The sequence below is a fragment of the Sminthopsis crassicaudata genome, chromosome 4 (genome assembly GCF_048593235.1).
Source record: "Sminthopsis crassicaudata isolate SCR6 chromosome 4, ASM4859323v1, whole genome shotgun sequence".
Taxonomy (NCBI): Eukaryota; Metazoa; Chordata; class Mammalia; order Dasyuromorphia; family Dasyuridae; genus Sminthopsis; species Sminthopsis crassicaudata.
The window spans coordinates 146,501,313-146,527,087 of NC_133620.1; the positions used below are offsets into that span (position 1 = coordinate 146,501,313).

Here is a 25,775-nt window from a genome sequence, read left to right on the forward strand (position 1 = left end):
AGGGGATGACGTTATGTTCTCTTCTAACAAGAAGTCTTTTGAATGAACAAAATATGTATGGTTTTAAAGAACTTATATACATATTGCTAAATAAACAATTATTTAGAGCTTTAAAGACCCTGAAGCAATAGGAATTCTTCAAAATGATCAAAAGAACCAGAAACCATTATACTCAGCACAAATTCCTAAATAAGATTTTATATTTAATTAACTTCAACTTTTCTTAATAGGAAATGGGGGGAGGAGGAAGAAGGGAAGAGAGAGAAGAGGGAGACATAGAAGATTGCTATAGATAAAACAGATGATATAAAATAAAAAATTAACTTTCTACTGACAAAATGGGAAATAAAAAGTATTTTCCTAAATTTTTTAACATGCTACCGTGTTTAGAGTTTAGCTAAAATATTGCTTTTATACTTTTCAAATCACCTTTTAATAAATCATAAGCATTTATTAAGAACCTATTTTGTATCTGACACTATAGTAAGTAATGAGTATATATAAAAATAAAAATGAAATTTTGATAATGCTAAGGTTAACTAACAAAATCTTTTTACAGATCTAATGTGAAAGAATTACTACTTGGCTTTTCAATTATTCAATTAAACTATTAAACTGAGATAAAGATATATGATTACAGGACTATATGAATCTTCTAATGATGTTTTTTTTTTTTTTTTTTGTGTGTGTGTGTGTGTATGTGTGTATGTGTGTGTGTGTGTGTGTTCTACAACACCAATGATATTTTTCCTGTAGACTGTTAAAGGAAAGCCTCTGGAATTTGTTATAAAAACAATGCTGGGAATTAATAATTTTATTCACATGAAATAAGAAAGTTTCATCAGAGAAAAGGCATTTCTTCAAATTCAAGCAAGGAAAATAATTCAGAAACTGCTCAGTTGAAATCAGTTTTAAAGAATTGTAACAATGAATTCTATTGCAAATGAATCTTTTTGTTACCTCCAAACTTGCAAATCTTACCCATTTTGTGCAAGGTCTATAAGTACTAAATCTTTTTCCAAAAGGACAACCACAGCATATGGTTCTTGAAAATCTAAAATATCAAAACAAAAGAAAAAAAATTAAAACATTAAAAAAAATAGAATGGACCTTAGAAATTTCATGATTGCAGTTTTACTTGTCATTTATTTCACTTTGCCAAAACCTTTATCTAACATTCTGATTCCCCGACGATCAATTTAAAACTTCATATGTTATACAGCAGATTTTGATAATACAGTGACTTCCATAATTTCAAATCTTTATGCCTATATATTATCAAGAAAACCTAAATTCAAATCTGAATATTTATAAACACAATTATCACCATTTCAGTATCATAGCTATACAAGTGTTTACATGAAAAAAAAATCAAAAGATTGTTTTTTGCTTGTTATTGATATATACATGAAAATCTTTTCCTGAAGTAGTATTTCTAATACTTAGGATCTAATACTTAAGGATCTAATGATCCTTAAAGAAAGATGAAGACTTTGGAATGGATAAATGAGTAAGTTAATATAGTAATGACTCTGAGAACCACAAGTAGTCAACTCTAGTGACAAAATTGAATTACTGAATATAAGTGGAACAAAGTAAGTTTAGAAAAAGAGTCATATGTAGAGGCCTTAAATTTTAGGACTTTATTTTTACCTACTGATTCTGAAGAGGCATGAAAGTTTTTTATTTTTATCAAGGACATGAAAAAGCCAGAACTGTGCCTTGGGATGAATTGTTTTAGTGCTATGTGAAAGGCAGACTGAGAAGAGAGAGAGGCAAAAAGCCTGGGGAAAAAAAAGAAAGCCTCGCCAATTAGGATATTATACTAGGGCAGGCAAAAATGATAAGGATCTGAATTAAGGAGGTATCTGGGAGGAGTAGGATAGTTAAGGGAAGAGTCAAGGCTTATTACACCTTGATGTGAATTGAACCAGAGTTGGTAATGATTTCAAAAGAAATTGATAAATGTGGAGCAGATTTGAAATGATGATGACATAAGCAGGAGGAATCTGAAAAGAAATGAAACATCTCTTTTCATATAAAAAGTGGGGGGATTTGGGGAAATGTGAGGGGGGAGGAAAGAAGAGATTTTTAAAGAATTCATTAACATAGAGTCAAGACGATGACAAGAAAGTGAGATATAATGAGAGACTGGGAAAACAGAGAGGAATAGAAAGATTTAAGCTTCTTGTAAGGATGTAAATTAATATTCAGGAGGAGTGAGGATGATTGAGAAATAAATGATCAGGGATGAAGATGTCAATTTGGAAATCATACAAATGATATACTTATGAGATAATGAGATCTAAAGTATAATCAACCCTGCGGATGGTTCAAAGGTAATGAAGGTCAAGGTCATTGTCAGGAAGGTAATAATATTTGAAGTCCTCTAATATTAGAGTAGAAGTTGAAGAAGACAAGAAGGTATAGTTAACTGAATCAAATAGAAAATTTCAAGAAAAAAAAAGGAGGGCCCTTACCCTCAGAAAATCAGCAAAAATGGGAAAAGATGATAAAAGCAAATGAGGATCTTGTAAAAAGAAAGGACTGTTATTGAAGATTTGGTTCAATTATTCAGGAATTATGCTTAAATACCAAGCATATAAGCTAATCAGTCAAATAAAGGTAGGTTTCATATACTATATATACACCAAATACCATTTTTTGTGTTTCCAAATAACTGAACATATAGATGATCTTCAAGTTGGAAATGTCTGAACAAATGACACATGAAAGTAATGAAGTATTACTGCACTGCAAAAACTGGTAAATAGTAAGAGCATGAGTAAACTTGTGAAAACTAATGAAAAGTAAGCAAATACAGGAAAACAATATATAGAGTGTAGAAGCCATATGAGTGTAAATATACTACGCTTCTCCTTGTTCTGTGACTAGAGATGATAAAACATTATTTCCTCAATAACTATGATCTTTCTCATATCCTAAAACAATTGACTAGTTTTTAAAACTAGCCTAATTTAAATGATCCTCAGGTAATCCTTGAGTTCATTCCCTTCCTCAGTCTATATTCTATGATAGATTGTTTAAATTCAGATGCTCTGGAAATAGCTGGACCTAGTAGATACCTTGATTTCTAGTGAAATGTAAAGCTTTTTCCTTCATCAAAATATTATATATGTTATGTCACAGTTCTCTTTTATTGTCTTAATTCAGTATCCCTAATTATCTTGACCCAGTCCTGACTCAATTTCTCTGCTTCAGTTTATAATTATCAGCTCAAACCTCAGTCCTGTAACACTTCCCCTCCCTCTTTATCAGAATATTCGATAAGGATAAAAGACCTTATGATTTAGAATATCAGAATGCCTCTACCTATCCCAAGCTATGGGAATGTCAGATGCTGTCTTATCAAGATGCCTCTCCCCATGTCCGGGGTGGCTCCCCCTATTATATCATCCCTCTCTGGAGGCTCAGACCACCCTGTCAGAGACCCATTCCTGCTCTCAGTACTCTGCCCCTGCCCCTGCCTCAGTATACCCCCTGAGTCTGAGCCATGTGTATATAGGTCATTGAGAACTCACATTGTTTGCTGGATTCTTGGAGACAATAGTCTCATTCAGTCCTGGGTCCAAACCATGGATCCATTTGGTCCCAGTAAATCTTTCCCATTTAATAAATGATCAAACATTCTCTAATCTCTATTTTGCCTCAATTTCTCTGGCATTACATATAAGGTGTTGTGATTCATTGAAGAAGTGGAAATAGTCTCATTCAGAAAATTGTTTTCCACAGTTAATCAAGTGGTGAAAAGAAATTTTAAATAAATCTTAACCACTAAATGGAAAAAGGTTTTAATCCCACAATGAAGTTAATAAAACTTATTAAGTTAAAAATAAAAGCAACAATAATTGGACTGGTGGATCTACAGCTAAACGGATCAGGACAGCATACTATAGGTGGATATATTAAACCTAAACAAAAAAACATGACAACTCCTACCTTCCCTAGTGCATCAATGGCATGAGAAGAAAAGGTAAAACTATAGAGGGATGTAGTGTCTTTGGAAGAAAGTTAATTTGTCATGAATATATGAAGATGGAAGGGATGTGAAAAAAAAAGGCTTAAGATAGAGGGACATTAATAATAGTGCAATCGTTCCATAGCACACAATGAAAAGGACCTGGGAAATGGAAAGAAAAATTAGGAGAAGTTGAAACAATTGTATCTATTCCCCCAAAAGGTTACCAGAAAGAATGAGTAATGGAACATTCTTATAATATAGACCTTGCATCTAAAAACCAGACACAACTGAATAATAAGAGGCATGAAAGGCAGAATAGACAGTATGGCAGTATGGTACAGTGCTAGAGAAAGTCTTGGAATTCAAGTAGTGTCTCTGACATATACTGGCTATTTAAACCCGGGCAAATCATTTCACCTCTCAGTGCCCCAGACAACTCTTTAAGACCAATGTAATGGGCAGAATAGTTGGTCATCTGCATTCATTAAGGAAGTTTCTTCTGACAATGAAATAAAAAATCTGGACAAAGTAAAGAATAAAGAATATTATTATATAGCTTACCATTTGGGTATGGTGTTTCACAAAGTGTAAGAAAATCAACAATTGAATAGTCCATTTCTAGCACAGCTGTGCTTTTTCCATGCATAACTGTTAAACAAGGTCTCCTTCCTACAGTATCATAGGACAAACCACCTGAAAGAATGATAAAAGGCTCCCTGAAAATGGAAAAAGAAACACTTTTGGTTATAAAACATATGGATGGGTGTATCATATATTATTGTCATTTGATAAAATTATCAAAAATAACTTTACATTAGTAAATTATTATTATGAAAATAATCTATGTTGAATTTGTCACAACAAAATAAAAAGTTTTTAAAAGCTTATCCATGAAAAGAAGTATTAGTTATCTCAAAAAAAGTAATGGGTCAGAACAAAATCTCTTATACCTCAGGTAAATAAAAATACAACTGTATTAGCATTCTTAATATGACCTCAGATAATGAAATAGAAAAAAATAAAAGTAATCCTCATGGAAATTTGTTATGGTTACAGGTAGGATAGATCATGAAATCATTTGAATATTTAATATATTTGCACCAAATTGCATATCTACAATAAAAAGATTGAAAAAAAAAAGCTTATCCATGATAAGGACAGATGATCTTTATATTTCTTAGAATGAGTCATCATTGTGCCCTTTCTCTTTATCTTTTCATAACTTTTCCCCTTTCTCCTATATTTAATTAAAAAAAAAAAAGTCCTAGCAATCCATCCTTTGAAGTGTACCTGAGTTCATCCCCTTCCTATTCCTCTCACTCTAATCCCATTTTTATTTCAGTTCAGATTCTCATTACTATTTCAGTTAGATTCTTATTAATTCATTACTGGGTCCAGGAAAATTGTCTTTGGTTCCAGGTTATTTTCTAAATTATAAACAATATGGCTCAATGAGTCTTCCTAAAACACATTTCTTTTTGTTCATTAACTATGTATCTCACAAAGTCTAAAATTCTTCAATAAAGTTTTCAAAACCCACTATTATCTGGTTTATCACATCTTTCAAACTATTTTGAGTTACTCCTGAAATTGAAATTCTAATTCCAGACATGATATGACAGTGTATTGACATCTATTATTGTCATTATTAATGCTATTTTCAATACTAAAAATGCCCTCTCCTTAATTTTTTTAATCTATGTAAAACAAATCCCTTCTTTTCAACTACAAAGTTATACCTTTTGCATGAAGACTTGATAACTCATCAAACCCTCAATAATTTTTTCCTTCTCTGAATTTCTTAGAATCGACATCACTAAATTTATCAGTATTCTACGTATCCTATAATTTGTTCCAAAACTAATTAATATTTCACTAAAACAAATTGTACAAGCCTTTTTTTAAGCTTCTCATGCCTCTAATAATGCTGAGTACATAAAGTAGATGATCAATGAATATTGCTTACTGAAAAATAGAAGTGAAATAGATTTGTGATAGAGAGAACCATCTGCATCCAGAAAAATTATAGGGACTGAACGTGGGATCACAATATAATATTTTCACCTTTTTTGTTATTGCTTGCTTTTCTTTTTCTTTCTATTTTTTTTTTGATTTGATATTTCTTGTACAGCAAGACAAATGTGGAAATATGTTTATAAGAATTACACGTTTTACCTATATTGGATTACTTGTTGTCTAGTAGATGAGTGGAGGACTGGAAGAAGAAAAATTTGGAATACAAGGTTTTACAAGGGTGAATATTGAAAACTATCTTTGCATGTATTTTGAAAATAAAAAGCCATTATGAAGATTAAAAAATATATCTTTTGTAAATCTTAAAAAAAAAAGAAGTAAAAGAAGCATGTTTCTTATTTTCTGTCATATTTTTATTCTTCATATTCAGCAGCTAGGTATAATTTATTATTTATCAAATCTATAGTATGCACTTAATAATACGCTGTGCAAGGGGCAGCTAGGTGGCACAGTGGATAGAGCACCAGCCTTGAATTCAGGAGGACCCGAGTTCAAATCTGGTCTCAGACACTTAACACTTCCTAGCTGTGTGACCCTGGGCAAGTCACTTAACCCCAGCCTAAAAAAAAAAAAAAAATTAATAAAAAATAATACGCTGTGCTAAGTAGAATCAGATAAATATGTAACATGAAGTTCCTTTACTCAGATAGTTTATGCTGAGTTTACAGGTAAACATGATACAAATAAGAATGCTAAGTTTTTTTATTTTAAAAATCAAATCCTAGTAATCTAAAATCTGAAATACTCTGAAGTCAAAAGCAATAATTATTATTATCATAAAACAGCTTTGAGATATTTTTTTTTCAGAATTCTCCCAGAAGATTCCTACCATGGATTCAAGTCCTAACTCAAATGACCCTCTTCTTCAAAAATACTATAACTTAAAATATAGCAATTATTTGGATGGTTTATCTGACTTATACTTTACAGATTCTATATCAGGATCTCTGTGATCTTGAATTCCACAATAATTAGCACTAAACTAAAACTTATTTCACCTTGATTAAATAAATAATACGAAGTCATAGGTCCCATTTCTCTATAGCACCTCAAAAAAGTCAAGCTTACTGTACATATTCAATAAGCCTATCCTATAGTGAATAACATAGCCAGTGTTCAACAGATGAATATTGGGAATAGAAGTCAAAGTTTCTTTTGTTCTTTGGGTTCCATGAAACTAAGGGGTTGTCTGGTTAATATTTATTGTGTAATAACAACTGTATGGCTAAGCTGGTAAAGCTAGGAAGGAAGCACTGCAGAAAGACTACAATTTACTCAAAAATTTTCTGATTCATCAGAGAGAGAAAGAAAACTTTCAGGTCCACATAGTTCTTTTTAAAAATTCTATTTATCAGAATCAAATCTATCAATAGACATGAAAAAAATGTTCTAAATCACTTTTAATTGAGATATGCAAACAAATAGTTCAGAGGTATCTCCTCAAATCTCTCAGATTGACTAAAATGACAGAAAGGAAAATGACAGATACTGGAGAGGATATGAAAAATTAAATACACTAATGTATTGTTAGTAGAATTGTGAACTGGTCTAATCATTCTGGAGAACAATTTGGAACAATGTACAAAGGGATATAAAAATTCATATACTCTGGTGATGAATAGCAATACTACCATAAGTCTATATTCCAAAGAGATATAGTCAAAGAAAAGGACTTATTTGTACAAAAATATTTACAGCAACTCTTTTTGAAGTGGTAAAGAATTGGAAATTGAGGGAATGTGCATCAATTAGGGAAATGGCTGAACAAGTTATGATATATGATTGTGATAGAATATTAGTGTGCTATAAGAAAGCAGGATGGCTTCAGGAAAAAAAAATTTGGGAAGCCTTATAAACTGATATAAAATGAAGTAAGCAGGAGAACACTGTATAGAACTGTAAAGATGATCAACTAAGAAAGATTTAGCTATTCTAATCAATCCAATAATCCAAGATAATTCCCAAGGATCCTGATTAAAAAATGCTTCCCAAGAGAAAAAATAATAAGTAACTCTGAGTACAGATTGAAGAATATTTTTGTGTATTTTTTCTTCTCTCTTTTTATATTTACTATGAATGGTTTTGGATAACTTCACATGGATAACTGATACCATACAGCTGAAAGGAGGAAGATTCAAAAAATTTTTAAATGAATTTCTAAAAAATAATGATTTTTTTATAAAATACTTCTGACACAACTTCCTAAATTCTTCCATTGCAGGAAAAGAAAAGTAACACATTAGCATCATGTACCATGCTTTGAGTCAGCTTCACACTAGCATTATACTCAGCAATACACCAGGAACATACTTTGAATAGCAAGAATCTATTGATGACCTGACTATTCTTTTCTAGAATATTTGATGATTTTGGTCTTAAAATTTGTTTCTGCTTATTTGTCCCTGATGATATTCCTGACATGTTCTAATACACAAGTACTCCTAAAGCAACTGATAAAAATGTCTTTATTTTGTTCAAAACTGAAATACCATAGTTTTCCTTTTCAAAAATGCTTATATTTCCTTTACAGAAGGAAAATAAAAGCTCTTCAAGCCAGGAAGGAATTAATTTTCTTCAGTAGTTACCAAAGTTGGGAAAGCGAAGCCTGTATCTAAGCATCCTAAAAAAAGGGGAAAGAAAAATTTTTACCAATTAGATAATGTTCCTGATAATATTTGAATGGGACAGAAGCCAATATCCAGGGAAGTTTATTTCCAGGCAAAGAAGCCTTAAAATACACACACACACACACACACACACACACACACACACACACACACACACACACACACACACACACACAAACAAAACAAAAACAAAGGGGCTGGAGAAGGATGAGAGAGACTCCTCAAGTAGACAATGAGCAATTTTCTAATCACAAATATTTCCTTTAAAAGGAGAGTTGGGATGCCCTAATAAGCTAGTACTAGCTGGATAGATATAGATATAAATAGAGATATTTCCTCTTTGTATAGAGATATGTATACACACAAATATTTATCTAAAATAGATTACATTTAAAATAGAAAATAACTTACTTTAAGAGTAATTTCTCCATCAGTTCCCTGATTAATTAGAATAATAAATTATAGCAAAGATCAAAATCAGTACTAAAGCAAATTAAAAATAAGAAAATATGATACCTAATTGAGGAAATTTGAACCTGACCTATTTAAAAAACAACTAAAGATGTAAAAAAAATTAGGAATGAATTTTTAAAAAATGTATCAGCACAAATTATTACTATTTCTTAATGCTACTTATAAAATTCAATTGAGGAAACTAAATGAATTTAAAAGAAAAAATTCCATCAACAAAGATGATCTATTTCTCCAAATAAGAAGATAACAACCAAAAGCAATACAGGTTTAGGATAAAGTTGTGCTTATCATATTTTATAGATATCAAAGATGGAATGTTATGAATGCTACTACCTCCTATAGCACTACGAGACAGGAGAATAACTTGATGAAAAGTCCAACTAAACAAGATCTATCCTAAGGACATTTCAGCATGAAAACTAAATAGGAAAACAGATGAAGAGTGGAAAAGCTCTCTCAAAATTTCAACATCAAACTCCTACCCCTAATTAATGACACCACATTTGGATTGGAAATATCTGAATTCCCAATTGTCCCAAAAAGTAGAAATTACACTTTAAAAAAAGTTAGGGAAAAAAGATATTGAACTATATATACACAAAGGAGGTCAATGCTGAAGGTGATAAAATCATGAAAATGCTTATGGATTCTTAATTAATATGACAGAGGGGAGGATACTAGAGGATTAGGTAAGCATTGGAACAAAAAACAATTCAGGATAAAAAATACTGATATATATATACATATACATATATATATGCTTACTTTACTAATTTTATGAAATTTTGGTGAGAAAAAATTGTTATAACATTGTGAGTATTCTTGAAGGTATAAAAAGAAAACAGGCAGTCTTTTACAACTTATATTACAAAACAGACTACTTCTCTACAGTAATTGACTAAAATGTGTTGAGAATTAAACTTAATGTTTGCTGATTATTTTTAAAAAGCATTTGATTAAGTCCATCTGTATGTATGTCTATCTATCTATCAATCTATTTATCTACCTACCTAGCTACCTATCTACATATAGCAAGCTAGTAAGTATCAATAGTCTGAGGTCAGATTTAAATTCAATTCCTCTTAACTCCAAGGGATGGTGCTTTATCCATTGTCTTATCCTAAATATTATTATGTGAATGACTCTCTTCCAACATTTTAAAATATTTCTTGAAAATAACAAAGAACTGATCCTCTTAATATCATCATCAAGAATGACATAACAGGAAAAGTAGATTTGGAAACAAAAAAATTAAGAAAAAAACTAAAGTTTAACTAAAAATTAAGACCTTCATACATTATATTAAGGTCCACTGCCTATGTTCTAAGTCTTTACATTCAGTCATTTCTATCTCCATAACATCTCTTGCATAGGTTGGCTTTACTAAATTTGTACAGCTAACATATAAGTTCAGTCTCAGGCCTTTATGGCCTAAATTCTTGCAAATAACTCTTCATTTTACACTTGAGAATGTATAAAAGCTACTTTTTCTCCCTGATGTCAAGGTCCTTTTCAACAAACAGATGGTGAATAATGAATTGGATAAAGAATTAAAGAGAAGCAACATAGGCTATGAAAAAAACCCAGAGTTCTATGCCTAAAGGGCTATAATAAATGCTCATACCCTTTGATCCAACAATGTTTCTACTGGGCTTATATCCCAAAGAGATCTTAAAGAGTTAAAGGGACCCACATGTGCAAAAATGTTTGTGGCAGCCCTTTTTGAAGTGGCAAGAAACTGGAAACTGAGTGGATGCCCCTCAGTGGGGGAATGGCAGATTAAATTATGATATATGATGTTATGGAATATTATTGTTTCATAAGAAACAATCAGGATGATTTCAGAGAGACCTGGACTGACTTAACATGAACTGATGCTGTGAAGTGAGTAGAACTAGGAGAACATTGTACATGACAACAACAAGATTATACAATGATCATTTCTGAGAGATGTGACTCTTTTCTACAGAGAAGTGATTCAGACCATTTCCAATGATCTTGTGATGAAGAGAGCCATTTACAACCAGAGAGAGGACCATGGGAACTGAGTGTGGATCACAACACAGCATTTTCACTTTTTTTCTTGTTTGTTTGCATTTTATTTTCTTTTTCACTTTTATTTTTGATTTAATTTTTCTTCTGCAGCAAGATAATTGTATAAATATGTGTGCACATATTGGATTTAACATATAAATTTTTACCATGTTTAATATATATTGGATTACTTTCCATTTAGAGGAGAACATGGAGGGAAGGGGAAGAAAATTGAAACACAAGGTTTTGCAAGGGTCATTGGCAAAAAATTATTCAAGCATATTTTTTGAAAATTAAAAAGCTTTAAAGAAAAAAATACTTTGATCAGAAAAAAAGAAAAAAACCACAAAGTTCTTTTTATACTCTAAGCTAAAACTGAACCCCATCTTTCTAATTTCAATATTCTTTCAGTGATTATATTAACAGATAACAACAGTTCTGAAGAATTAAAGATGAAGTTTAAACCCAAAGGTCCAGACAGTGATATATATATATATATAAATAATAGGTTTGAATCAGTTCCAACTGTTATTGGAGCTGATAACTATGACAACATAACATAAAGGATATCATTTGGATATTATGGGCTGAATAAAAGAAAGAAATAACTCAATCCTCTATGGACAAGCCATATAAGCTCTGAGGATACACACACATGCACACACACGCACAAACACATAAGACATTGCCTGCTCTCAAATATCTCACAGTTTAATGCAGAAGACAACATAAAAACAACTACAGACAGACTATATATGGATAAATTAGAGATAATCCTCAAAGAAAAGGTACTAGCAAGGCAGCTAGGTGGCACAGTGGATAAAGCACCAGCCCTGAATTCAGGAAGACCCGAGTTCAAATCTGAACTCAGACACTTAACACTTCCTAGCTATGTGACCGTGGGCAAGTCACTTAACCCCAGCCTCAGGGAAAAAAATAAAATAAAATAAATAAATAAATAAAAGAAAAAAGAAAAAGAAAAGGCACTAGCATAAAAAGGAGATTGAGACAGCTTTCTGAAAGTGGGACAGTAGAAAGTCAAGATGCCGAGGCAAAGAGAGTTAACACTTTCTGGCATCTAAGTCAGGAAGGAAAACATTCAGAGTTTGAAGAACTCCCAACATGGAATGTCATGCTTGAAGAACAAGAAGGAGGCCAGTGTCACTGGATCAAAGTATAAATACAAAAGATAATTAGAGCGACTAGAAAGGGTAAAGGGCAGGCAGGCAGGTTATGGTGGATTTTATAAATCAAAGAATTTTATATTTAATCCTAGAGACAATTAGGAATAACTGGAATTGACTGAATAGAGAGTACATGATTGAATTTGTAATTTAGAAAAGCCCACACTATGTCAAGATATGGAGGAGAAAGCATATGTAGGAGATACCAGACAAAGAAAAGAATGATTTGGGGTTAGAAGGTATGGATGGAGTACAATTTGAACCACTGCTCCTGTATCCCTATCAATTAGATTACAAATCCATTCAAATATCAAAGATCAAATTCAAATATTAAAAGTTCAAATCAATGTTTGCATGTAGTGAATCCTTAACAAATGTCTGATTAATCAAACTGAAACTAAAGATTTTAAAAATGATTTCATCATCTTTCAATTAGGCTAAGTGTCAACAGAAGTAAAATCTGTAATATAATTAAGCTTCAAACTTTCTTAGTTTTCAACTTATATTTCATCAAAAATAGTTTCATTGAAATGTGCCATTGAAAGGAGTTATACAAACAGAATAGTCTTGTCAGATACTGTTTATCTCACCATAATAGCATTAAAAAGTCAAATAAATCCAATAAGCCAAAAGGCAATAATGGTATTACATAACATTTGGACAAAGAAAAAGTATGAACAGGTAGCAAGAGAATTTTACATTTAGATAAATTTTCTAATCAATACAGAATGGTTTCCTTTGTGAAGAATATTAAGAGTTACATGATGATGAGAGAGAGAGACCTGGGTTGTTATCCAAATCTTATGATGCTGTTTTGAAAAAAAAAAATCAAAGTTAGGGAAAGTAAGATAAGATAATGGATTTTTTTTTTTTTTTGGTAGAGTGTTGAGTGGGACAGAAGAAAAATGCACTATGGAACAAGGAAGGCTAGAAGAGTTTAGCTATTTAATTAGATATAGGACTAAATCTGTGATATCACTAGCAGAAGGAATTCCTAAATAAGAAAACTATCTCTACCAAAAACAGTTAGCATTTTCATTGTTCTGAGAATAAGAAGTAGAAAGCAGAGGGATTATTATCATGCTAGGATGGTTGGATATCTAAAGCTGCCTAGATGCATTAAGTTGTCAACAATCATCAGAGTAGGGGATGGAGGGTGCAGTTACAGGACTGGAAGCAAAAAGGCAAGGAAATGAATGTATACTCTATAGTCTTTAAACTCTTTGATTCTTTTTTCCTGATCCTTGCTTTCCTATACATTTTCTCCTCAACTCTATCTTCCTCCCTTCAGGGAAGTCAAGGGGCATGTTGATTTAAACTGGGAAGTCTCAAATGATCTTTATACAATTTCTCTAATTCTTTGTTTCTCAGTAATCAGTATTGTTGTATAAAGCTGGAGACATTTGCAATATAGTCTTTTTTTGCAAATACTTATCAGAATTGATACATATGACAATCTAATACTCCATTATAGCATATGTCTTATTACTCTTGATTTTTCTATAAAACCCATTCTATCAATTCCTTTCTTTGTCTCTCCCAAGGAATATCTATTTGCCACTCTATTTAGCTGCAAAGTCTCTCTTTTCTTTAATTTAATCTAAAAGAAGGATACCAAAATTGAAATGATTTAGTTCCTCCAGTGATTTTTCTGGACAAGGATGTCACATTTAAATCATCAACAATGGTATTTTTCTTCCTTGGCACTGTTACTGAAGAGGTCATACAGATTTTGTTTTGAAAGAGTATAAGATATCTAATTAAACAAAGTTACTCTATAAAAATATGAATAGAATGGAAGTAAAAAATATGAACAATATATTATTAAAAATGTTTTCTCCATTAAAAACAATGGAAGCACTACATTCAAATCCTAACTTTACAGCCTATGGTGAATTATAAGGAAGATAAAAATGGCACTAAAGAAAACAAAAGAGGAAAAGTCAACCTAATGAAACCATGTGTATATAAAGGAGACCAATGTTGAAAGAGACAATTGAGAGGGAATTTTAAAACTAACATTCAAATACCTGAAGGGGAAAATGTATTAAAAGCATAGAAAAAAATTTTGAACTTATCAACATCAAAAAAAGACTTAAAAAATATCAGTAACTACTAATCTATAAACCATGGTTATTTCTCGAAAATTCTTATGTGTCATTTGTGCATAAATCAAGGATATGCTTAATGAGAACAGTAGTATGAAGCAAGGTTTTTACAAATGATAATATTCAACAATGAATCACATTTTTAATATTTCATAACGGATAAAAATATATAAAGAATATAGTATCATGCTAGCTATTGATTATGAAAAAGCATTTGATTTGGTAGAACAAAATGCTGCTTCATAGGTTCTTTTTTTAAAAAGTGTCTCTTATTCATATATTAAAATCATTCAAGATTTTCTGGAAAAATATAACAACTAAAACAATTATTTTCAATGACCTTCAGAAAATAAATATACAGTGGAAAATAAAACAAACTGATGTTTGCTAAAAAATGTTATCCATTATGATTAAATAGATACACCACAGTTAAAATAGAAGAGAAATCTGATTCTCTGTGGATATTAAATATTCCAGATGACTTATTTAAAAATAATACTATGCTGATGGAATCAAATTGCAAATGCCTCAGTGTCTCCTAAATAAGATCTGTAATCAATCAAAAGAATGTAATCTGACTAGATACAAAGGAAACACCAATTAAATGCAGAATGTCTATTGTCCAGATTTCAACATAGATTTGGCTGGACAACCTACAGAGTTTGTTAATCAATATGAAAGTCTTATTCAAACAGCAGAGAAAAAAATAGGGTCTAGAAATGAACACAGGGAATAAAATAGCCTGGACTGCCCTTTGCATTAATGCAAAGCTTCAATAATGACCCTCAAATTCCTATGAAAACAAAGGACTATTTTTTTTAATGCTTAACTTTTTTTTTTTTTTTTGCTGTTCAATAAAACATAGAATATAACAGTCTTCAAGAATTAATAATTACTACTACACAGAGGGCAATGGAAAAGAATATGTTTGATGTGAGTAAGCTGTAACATAAACATAATGAGGAACTTTAAAGAACTGCAGGAGTAAATGTCATCTGAGAATTTTATGACAAGAAAAGAAAGTAGACTGATATTATGTTAGGGTGAGGAATGACAGGTAGAAATACTGGCTTATAGGTTGGTACCCTTAGAATAAAGGAAAGACTGGCATAGGACCCTTGTGCTGAACTTCTGGGAAGGCATGGGGATAAGAATCACAAAGATTGGGCAGGCTGGGATGGATTACAATCTGGGAAAGAGTTCAAATTGTGTCAAAGATCCACTTCAGTATTTTAAATTGAAGAAAGGTGCAAAATATTATATAATACATAAGAAATTATAAGGGACAAGAATAAAAGTCTATCCTACATTGCTACACATGTGACATTTAGTTGTTTGGGTCAAGTCTCAATTCTTTATGACTCCATTGGGGCTTTTTTGGAATGATTTGCCATTTCCTACTGTAGATCATTTATGGATAAAGAAAGTTAGAGAAACAGGACTAAGTAACTTGCCCAACTGGGTTCACACAGCTGTCTGAGTCCACTCAGGAAAACGAGTCTTCCTGATTTCAGGCCCAGTACATAGCTGCCTAGATGGCTAGACATAGTAGAAAAATTATACCCCAAAATTTAACAATCATAAATTTTAAAAAATAATATATTCAATAACTTTTTTAGGTGATTAGCTGATCAATAATAAAAGTGATACTTCAAGATTTCGGCCAATAGCATCAATTATGGATGACTTTTTTTTTTAATATTGGCATAACAAGAGATAACTTAAATCTTAGTATCTTAATAGATGACATCACTATTCAGATTAATATTTAAGAAGATTCCACTGGATTTTTAATGTTTTATATTATTCCAATGTTTTGTGTAATTTCCAGGTAAAATAATTTTTAAGAAACAGTTCTTTGTAGATATTTTTGAAAAATTAGATCACTACACACTGCTAAAGTTTTTACATTTCCCAATAATATAGTTGCTTTAAGAATTATTAGATTGTCCTTCATGGGAATATCAAGGCATCTAATTAAGCCATGACCGTGATGTTTCAGGCAAAAATGTCTTTGAAACTGTCTGGTGTTATATTATATTTTGTTTTGTGTGTGTGGGGGGGTATTTCTTGGGAGGAAAGGGGCATATATAACTTCTTATTCAGTAACTATGTTCTGGACAATTTGAAAAGTACAAAGGTAGCAGTTAAATAAAATATGCTAGAAAATTACAATGAGAAAATTCTGGGTTTCAGTTGAACATTCTCGACCTTTTGCTTTTAATAAAAATCAAATTTGTCTGTTTAATAATAAGGCTACAAAAGGGAGAAAATAATCACAATTACCCAATTAAAATAATGTTTACATATGCTTCTAAATGCTTGTAAATATTTAAGAGAAACAAGGAAGTATAATAGCTAATATTTTTAAAAGATTTTTTTTATAAGCTTTAAAACAATTGGCACATCAAATTGCTGGGTAACTATGAATATCATGGTATAATAATTATTATATTACTTTTTAAATATAATTGTAAATAATCTAAAAGGTCTTAATGGATTTTCATTTAAGTATCTTGTTAGTATTTAAGCAATACATGTGTAACTCAATCTAAAATATCAGTAAAAATAAATACATTAAAAAAACTTTAAAAATAAGAAAAAAATTATCCTCATAGGTCAATCCTAGAATCCAAAATTTAGAAATGATAGGAACAATGTTTTTAATTTATGAAACAAATTCTGAACATAAACAAAGGATTCTGTTTCCCCACATTTTATAATGAAAAAGAGTAAAAACTAAAGTCTGACAATTTAACAAAACTGTTTTTTTTAACTTAGGAGAAAAAAACGCACATCACATAGTTTAAACTAAAAGAAACATACTTAAAGCCATCTAATATGGGAATAAGCGTGTAAGTGAAAAGAAAAATGGCTTGGCTATTATTTTTCCTCTGAATTGATGGAAGACAATTAATGGAAGTAAGGATGATAGAGCAGATGCTTCGTTGCTATATGAGTTGTTACAAACAACTACTTATTTAATTTGTGCATAAATTGGATTTAAGTGAGACAGGTACACAAAGTTATCGGCCTCACTTTCTCTTCCAGTCATCACTGTTCAGTGGCAAAACAGAATCAAGACCCCTGGTGATAATTCAAGATGCAGCAGATGACCTTGATGTCTTAGATGTCTAACCAAGCTCTAAAAACTCCATAGTACCAGCTACACCTGCCTTCATGGCCATTGGAACAACCTGTTCTCATCCATCATTCCACCATAGGAACTCTTTCCATGCTTGGGATAGACACGTCCCTAACTCACTGTAGACTTTTAGACCCCTTGATTACTCTCAGCCTGGTTTAACCAATCTGCCAAAATAGTCTACGAGGATGTGGCAGGAACAACAGCTACAGCTTCTTGGAGCCAGAAGTGAGAGTTAGGTGGTTCAGGTAGACACCAAAGGAGGAAAACAGTTTTGTAAAGGGTTTAGCAGCCCTCACGTTGTGCACACCCTATCCTCCAGTAATCTTGTTCTCTGATGACATACAGCTACATCAGATGCTAGCATCAGTTTTTTCCACAGGAATAGACATGACTAAAAGCTCTGAAGTCACATCAAATAGGTGATGACTTCACCAAGCTGATGACTAGAAGCTGTTTTCAGATGTATCTATCTCAATATAAATGTCTCCTCCAGTTTTTTTTTTTTTGTTTTGTTTTGTTTTGTTTTTAAGTAATATAGACTGTAGAACAGAGCTAACAAAAGAAAGTGTAACTACTCTGAGCCTCCAAAGTTGGGATATTATTGTCTGGTAAACCTACAAAAAGAGCTAAATGATAAGTTATGTCTTGTCTTTCAAAATAAAAACAAAAAAAAATAAAATAAAAAACACCCAGCAAGTCATACCAGGTGGCAATGGTAGTGGGCCACTGAAAATTTGAACTATTAAAGAAATAAGGAATAAAATTATTTGGAGAAAAAGTTATTTTGATAAGAAGATCAATATTTTAATCCATGTGGAAGGGGGGGGGGTCAGAGTCATAATAACTTAACAGCATTAGACTAGGTAGTTATCCAAGTTTTGCCTGAAATAATGTCTATGTTCCATAGCAGTAATGACTGCCCCAACCTCTACTAGAGCGAATCAGAGGCAGAAAATCATTCAGAAAACAATTTCTAATTAAGTACTATCAAAGACAAATATTGGTGAGTCTTGGATGGCTAGGTGCAGTTGGCAGAGAAAGACTGAAGTACTGCCCTGAGGCAAACAGGGAAGACCACTGAGGGGGGTCAGTTCAACCTGATAGCCCCACCTTCCTGTGACCGGTCAAAAAATCCAAATTATGTCAAATCCCTGAAGCCCACCATCGGTGAAGGTCATGGACAGACCCCCCGGGATACCAGCTAAGAAATTCCATTCATGTCTCTGAGGTTAAATTTCCCCAATAAAACTCATACCATTTTTACTGACTCCTTTTGGGTCAGTCCACTATGACACTCTGCTTCTTGGTGTCTTTCTGCTTCTCCTCCCCCATGCCACATGGTGTTTCTCCTCTCATTCCCACACCATACCTTATGGTGTCTTTCTTGTTCTTATAGCTAACTAACTGTTTGAGGATGCTTATTTAGTCTGCCAGCTAAGAACATGTCCCACCTTCTCAAGAGGGGTTTCCTTTCTCCTAGCTAATTGTGATTTCCACTAGATAACTTGTCTTTTCCATAATTAATTATTGAAATTCTTTTCTTTGCTGTGTTCTCCCAAATCTCTATTGTCTTCATTTTATCTGTAACCTCTTCGAAATAAACCTACCTTTTGCCAAAGAGAATGGCCACTGTGAATTCTTCACATGACTGAACCCCAACATTTGGTGCTCTCCTAAATAATATCATTTGATATATCAACCATATCAAGATCATCTATTTTCTTTTTACATAATAGATATTCAATAAATGTGTGATTTGATACAAACTTCTGGTTTCTCATGTCAATTGAAATAATTTTAAATGGCCTTTATAATATTAAGAATTTAAAAGATGGATTTTCCTGATAGGGTCTGTGAGGGTAGGAGGAAAGACTGGGTGAAAATGCCCTAGTGTAGATAGAAAGAGAATAATTGCTTAGGTCCAAAAATATATTGAGTCCTAAGTTTGACTGCACCTGAAAATGAGGTCAAAGAAAAATTAATAATCATTGATTTATGATTACTAACTCAACTCAAAGCTTCTGGGAAAAGTGATCTTTTAACAATATATAGGTACTTCAATCTATTTTTAAGAATAGTCTTCCCTTCACTAATACATTGTTGGTGGAATTGTGAATAGAAACAACCATTCTGGAGAGCAGTTTGGAACTATGCTCAAAGAGTTATCCAATTGTGCATGTTCTTTAATCCAGCAGTGTTATCACTGGGCTTATATCCCAAAGGATCTTAAAGGATTTTTGCACATGTGCAAAAATATTTGTGGCAGTCCTTTTGTAGTGGCTAGAAACTGAAAACTGAATTGATGCCCATCAACTGGAGAATGGCTGAATAAGTTATGGTATGTGAATGTTATGGAATATTATTGTTGTATAAGAAATGACCAACAAGATGATTTCAGAGAGGCCTGGAGAGACTTACATGAACTGATGCTAAGTGAAGTGAGAAGAACCAGGAGATCATTATACACGGCAATAAGAAGACTATATGATGATCAATTCTGATGGACGTGGCTCTTTTCAACAATGAATTGATTCAAACCAGTTCAAACTGTCCAGTAATGAAGAGAACCATCTACACCCAGAGAGAGAATTATAGGAACTGAGTGTGGATTACAACCTAGCACATTCATTCTTTCTGTTATTGTTTGCTTGCATTTTTGTTCCCTTCTCGGTAATTTTTTTCTTTCTAGATTTGATTTTTCTTGTGCAGCAAGATAACTGTATAAATATGTATATATAGATTGGATTTAACATTTAATTTAACATATTTAACACATATTGGACTACCTGGGGAATGAATTTAGGGAAGGGAGTTGGGGGGAGGGGAAAATTTGGAACAGATGGTTTTGCAAGGGTCAATGTTGAAAAAATTACCCATGCATATGTTTTATAAACAGATATAATAAAAAATAAAAAATAAATTTAAAAAAGAATAATATCACCTTAAATAAGATGGGCTTCTAGTTTTTTTAGACCAGAGATTGTTCTCCTCTCCCCTTTTGGAATGTGATTTCAAAATATTAAAATAATACTGTCCATTACTAACTGGCATATTGATAAAAGCCATATCCTTTTCTCTATGAACTTTGAGCATATCTTCTGTAGCTTTATGCCTATTAATAGGTGGATATGTGAAATATACATATAGACAAATATGATATTTATGGATAAGTAATATATTCTATCTAATGTTCTAATTCTTCAAATTCTCTAAGATCTCTTTTTTTAACATGAATTTCCCAAATCTAAAATCATTCAAAACCAATGGAAATTCCATGGAAAAATAAAACTAACTTCAAAAATTAAAATACGTTATTATTTGATACTGTGCATACCTTTTGATCCAGCAGTGTTACTACTGGGCTTATATCCCAAAGAGATACTGAAGAAGGGAAAGGGACCCATATGCACAAAAATGTTTTTGGCTGCCCTTTTTATAGTGGCTAGAAACTGGAAATTGAATGGATGCTCACCAATTGGAAAATGGCTGAATATTATTGTTCTATAAAAAATGACCAGCAGGATGAATACAGAGAGGCTTAGAGAGACTTACATGAACTGATGCTGAGTGAAATGAGCAGAACCAGGAGATCGTTGTATACTTCAACAACAATACTATATGAGGATCAATTCTGATGGAAGTGGCTATCTTCACAATAAAAGGATCCAAATCAGTTCCAATTGATCAGTAATGAACAGAACCAGCTACACCCAGCGAAAGGACAATGGGAAATGAGTGTGGACTACAACATAGCATTTACACTCTTTTTGTTATTGTTTGCTTGCATTTTTGTTTTTCTTCCGGTTATTTTTACCTTCTTTCTAAATCTGATTTTTCTTGTGTAGCAAGATGATTGTATAAATATGTATACATACATTGTATTTAACATATACTTTAACATATTTAACATGCATGGGACTACCTGCCATCTAGGGGAGGGGATGGGTGGAGGGAAGAAGGGGAAAATTTGGAACAGAAGTTTTTGCAAGGGTCAATGTTGAAAAATTACCCATGCATATGTTTTGTCAATAAAAAGCTATAATTAAAAAACTAGTATTTGATAAGAAAGTTGCTGATATTTCCAGCTAAAGTAAAAAAAAATGCTCTAGATCCTTGAGATATACATTAAAATGTAATGAAATTGATTATGTATTTAAATATAGCAAGATCAGCCTTTAAGCTTCTGGAGGAAAGATAATCTAATCACAACAAAATGTATGATAGATATTAGGCTAATATTGGAGCAAAGCAAACTTTTATATGCTTAACAATATTCTCCTATATAAAGGGATAGGTATACTCCTCGAGAAGCTTGGAAAACAATCAAGTCAGCAAGCAGTTCTCTGTTGCTAAAACCAGTTGCCTACAAACTGGAATCATTATCTTGTCACAATGCTATAAACAATATGCCAAGCAACATTGGATGAACCTGCTAAATAAGATTCATCATGGGACCCAATATCTGAAAATCTACAACTTTGGAAATTTGCCCCAGAAGTTTCAGAAATTGATTATATTAAAGATATGGAGATATATAATGGATTACTAAATAGAAAGAAGACAAAATGGCTTATGAATGAAGAAATGCCTCATCCTTAAGGGTTTTCAAGGAGAGGCTCAGTGTTTTAGAAGGGATTTATTCATTGGACAGGAATTTGGATTAGATTTCTTCTAAAGTTTCTATTTAATTACAGAGGATCTCATGATTCAAAAAAGAAACTGAAGGTGTAATCTGAGAAAAGCCATGAAAGGTGTGAAGAGCTCTAATAAGTTTTTAACTCTAAATAAAGCAAAGCTCCTGTCTATATCAGGAAGATTAGAAAAAAAATTGGAGTGATGAAATAAATAAAGGTACAATTCAAGGATAAGTAGTATGTCTATCTTAAGTTAAAGAGATAAATGGAAAAGACAGTTCAGGAGAGTAGGCCTACTAGTCTGCCCAGTAATTTTTCTACCTACCAGTCAGAATAACAAAGCCTTTTGTCATATACATTTTCAGTGAAGAATTATTGTTACTATTTGGTACAATTATTATTATAATTTCTGAAGGAATTATGAATCTGTAAGTTCAAGTACTACATAGGAAGAAAAGAAGAAATAGAGTATGAGAGGGAAATACCTTTTCTAAGTAATTTTTTTATGTATGCATTAGCTTCTGAATTGAATTAATAATTAAAATAAAATTATCTTATAGAATTTCAAATGCAATGAACTGACTAAAATATTTTTTATTCTGATGTTTTAATAGTTTTGATAATAGTCTTTCATATTCTCCTTTTCCCACTTTCACCATTTTTGCAACAAACATGGAGAGCCAAATATTCCCTTAGGAGAACATTTTACAAATGACTTCCTGGGAGCTCATTCAAAAAATGGCCATAATTTTAACTCTGCTTGACCCATTAATGACAATTAAAATTTCCTCATTTTTTGAATTATCACCACATGTTTTGTAATATATTTTACCAGGAACAATGAATATGTCTAGACTATTTCACATAATTTTGAAATTATAAACCTCATCTTGACCAAAACAGTGCTTTAAGATCAACAAAAAATAGATTCTTTGGAATCAAAGTCATTTGTTTCCTCACAATATTTCAAGGATATTGGTAGCATAAAACAGCAATAACATCTTCAAGTTCCTCTCTCTTTAACAGACAAGCCATAAAAGAATAGGGCTGAATTAAAAAGAACTATATATTGAAAAAGGGGATGGCTCCATTAGCAATTGTGCTAAACAAATACAATCTCTCCCTTTTACTGACAGTCTTTATGTAAAGGTTTGTGGGAGTCTAAAGGTCTTTTGTTTGACAGATAAGTAAATTTTTAAAAAAATTCAAAATGGTAAATTTTTTATTATAAATGCCAAAACACAGAAACAGTTTTCTTTGCCTTTCTTTATATCACTAGGACTTAGTACAATATGTGGTGTGTAGTATATGCTTAATAAATACTTGTTGACTTAAACATATGACTTCTAATACCAGTTTTAATAATTTTTTACACAAGTGTTAAATTGTACCAATTTTTGTAGCTTTCAGATTTTCTTAGTTTTAAAATAATTAATAAGTTGCATTAAAATTAATAAGAATACATGTTTTATAATGAAATAAAATTAGTAAGGGATTGCCACCAAGATTTAATTTCTAAATTTCTACTTTTTAAAATTTTCACTAGCAAATACAGATATTAGTATTTAAAACTGATTTTAAAAAAAACACTGTAAAAATATTAGCCAGAGAAAATTTTGAAATATTTCAAGAAATTATACTAAAAAACAATTATCAAAATTAAAATGTAGCATATTAGTATGTTTCAATTATTGATGACTTTAATGTTCACCATAATTTTTCAAACCAAGAGAACATAGAAATAAAACAGTACATTAGAGGGATGTGGAATAGTTGTTTAAAACAAACAATTAAAAAGTATTGCATGTTGAATAACCATAGACAATGAATGCTGTCAATGAAGTAAAACCTTACCCAGATCTAGTCGTTTTGAATTCCACCTTGAGGATAGGTTTGCATGGTTCTGGTTTTTTCCCATCCTTTAATTGCTTTCCTAAAAGATATTGCCTTGTATTAAATTCTAAAGTATTCTACATGATAGATTTTTTTTAAATGAAAGTGAAATGTGATAAAATGTAACTGGATACATTTTAAAGTTAATTTGGAGGGGAGAAGAGAGACATAAAATCTGTGCTTAAGGAAATAGTACTGAAAAAAATGTAATTAGTAACCATTTAAGACTGAAAAGTCTGATCATATAACATGTAAAAAGCAATATTTCAATGTGTTTCCAGAAAGGGAAAAGGGGGGAATTGAATCTCAGTTTCTTAAGTACAAAAGATGAACAAGGGCAGACTTTCAGTATGACAAAATAGCCTCAATACATTCATGAGCACTTGGACTTTGACAAAAATCTTTCAGCATAAATATTTCTATTTGACTTATGAAATAAAAGAATCAGAGTTGGAAGAGGTAGTATAAACTATCTAATCCAACCCACATCTTAACAAAAAATCCTTCTAATTAAAAAAACTCATTTCCAGTAAGAGTCATCCAACTTTGGTTTGGTTTAAAATCTTCAAGTAAGAGAAAGTTTACTATTTTCTAAAATAGATGATGTAACCTTTGGATGAATCTCATTATTACAAAGTTTTCTCTTACATCAAATTAAAATATGCAGCAAACCCTATAAAAGGAACTTCATTAAGTTGATGAAAATTTCATCCTTTTTACTATAGATGAACATCTGCTTCTAATTCAGAAACACAATTAAAATAATACTAAATACTCATGTTTAACTTTCCATCTTACAAACCTACTGGCTGCTGAAAAGGGGAAACCCCCCCCAACTATTATTATAATTGATAAATTTTAACATGCTCCTTACATATATACTTACAAAGACAGGGAAAACAAAAGGAATACTTATAAGAGACAGGATTTGCCAAAACTATGTACTGCCAATCTTACATTTCCAACTGTCTTTCAGACATTTAAAACTGGATGTCTTATACAAAAATCAATGCATAAAAAATTGAATTGATTTACTTTTCCCCTAACTCCAACCCAAATATCCCTATTGCTTTTGAGGGCATCATTATCTCCTCAGTCTCTTGGGTTCACAATCTTGGAAGTCATCCTTATCTCTTCACTATCATTCACCATATAGAATCTGTTTGTCAAGATCTGTGAATTTCAATATTTCTTATTCTCTCTTCTGATGCTGCTATCATTTTAGTGACAGCCCTCATCACCTGATCCCTACATTATAGCAACAGCCAACAGCCTACACAAAGCAACCCTGCTTTGAGTCTATCGCCATTCCAATCCATCTATTCAGCCATCAAAATCACTTTGATTTTCCTAAATAAAGCGCAGTACAACCACACAACTCAACAAACTTCAAGGGCTCCCAACTGTCTCCAAGAAAAAATATAAAATTTTGTTTGATGTTCAAAGCTCTTTACAATCTGACCCTCTTCTACCTTTCCAATCTTTTTACACCTTGTTCTCTGCCACATACTCTTAAAGGATCCACAGATATTGCCCTCTTTCTCACTACCTGAACAAGACACATCATCTCCCAGGCCCAAGCAGTTTTTTGACTGTATCTGAAGCTTGGAATGTTCTCCTTTCTCATCTTCCCTTACTAACTTAAGTGACTTCCTTT

General features: G+C 31.8%; 1 protein-coding gene and 1 long non-coding RNA gene across 6 annotated transcripts in view; both read right to left on the bottom strand.

Annotated features, from left to right (window-relative positions):
• Positions 1-25,775, bottom strand: part of STXBP5 (syntaxin binding protein 5) — a 193,261-nt gene that overhangs the window by 74,183 nt on the left and 93,303 nt on the right. For all 5 annotated transcript variants that reach the window (XM_074309604.1, XM_074309600.1, XM_074309602.1 and 2 more), the window contains exons 9-11: positions 24,080-24,158; positions 4,544-4,698; positions 982-1,054 (exon numbers count right to left, since the gene is read on the bottom strand). In XM_074309604.1, the coding sequence (XP_074165705.1) occupies positions 982-1,054; positions 4,544-4,698; positions 24,080-24,158 (307 nt within the window). The remainder of the gene's footprint in view (positions 1-981; positions 1,055-4,543; positions 4,699-24,079; positions 24,159-25,775) is intronic.
• LOC141565876 (uncharacterized) lies at positions 18,073-23,682 on the bottom strand. The gene is made up of 2 exons (XR_012489171.1): positions 21,144-23,682; positions 18,073-20,162 (listed from the first exon to the last, which is right to left on the bottom strand). It is a non-coding gene; the product is annotated as an uncharacterized LOC141565876 (long non-coding RNA).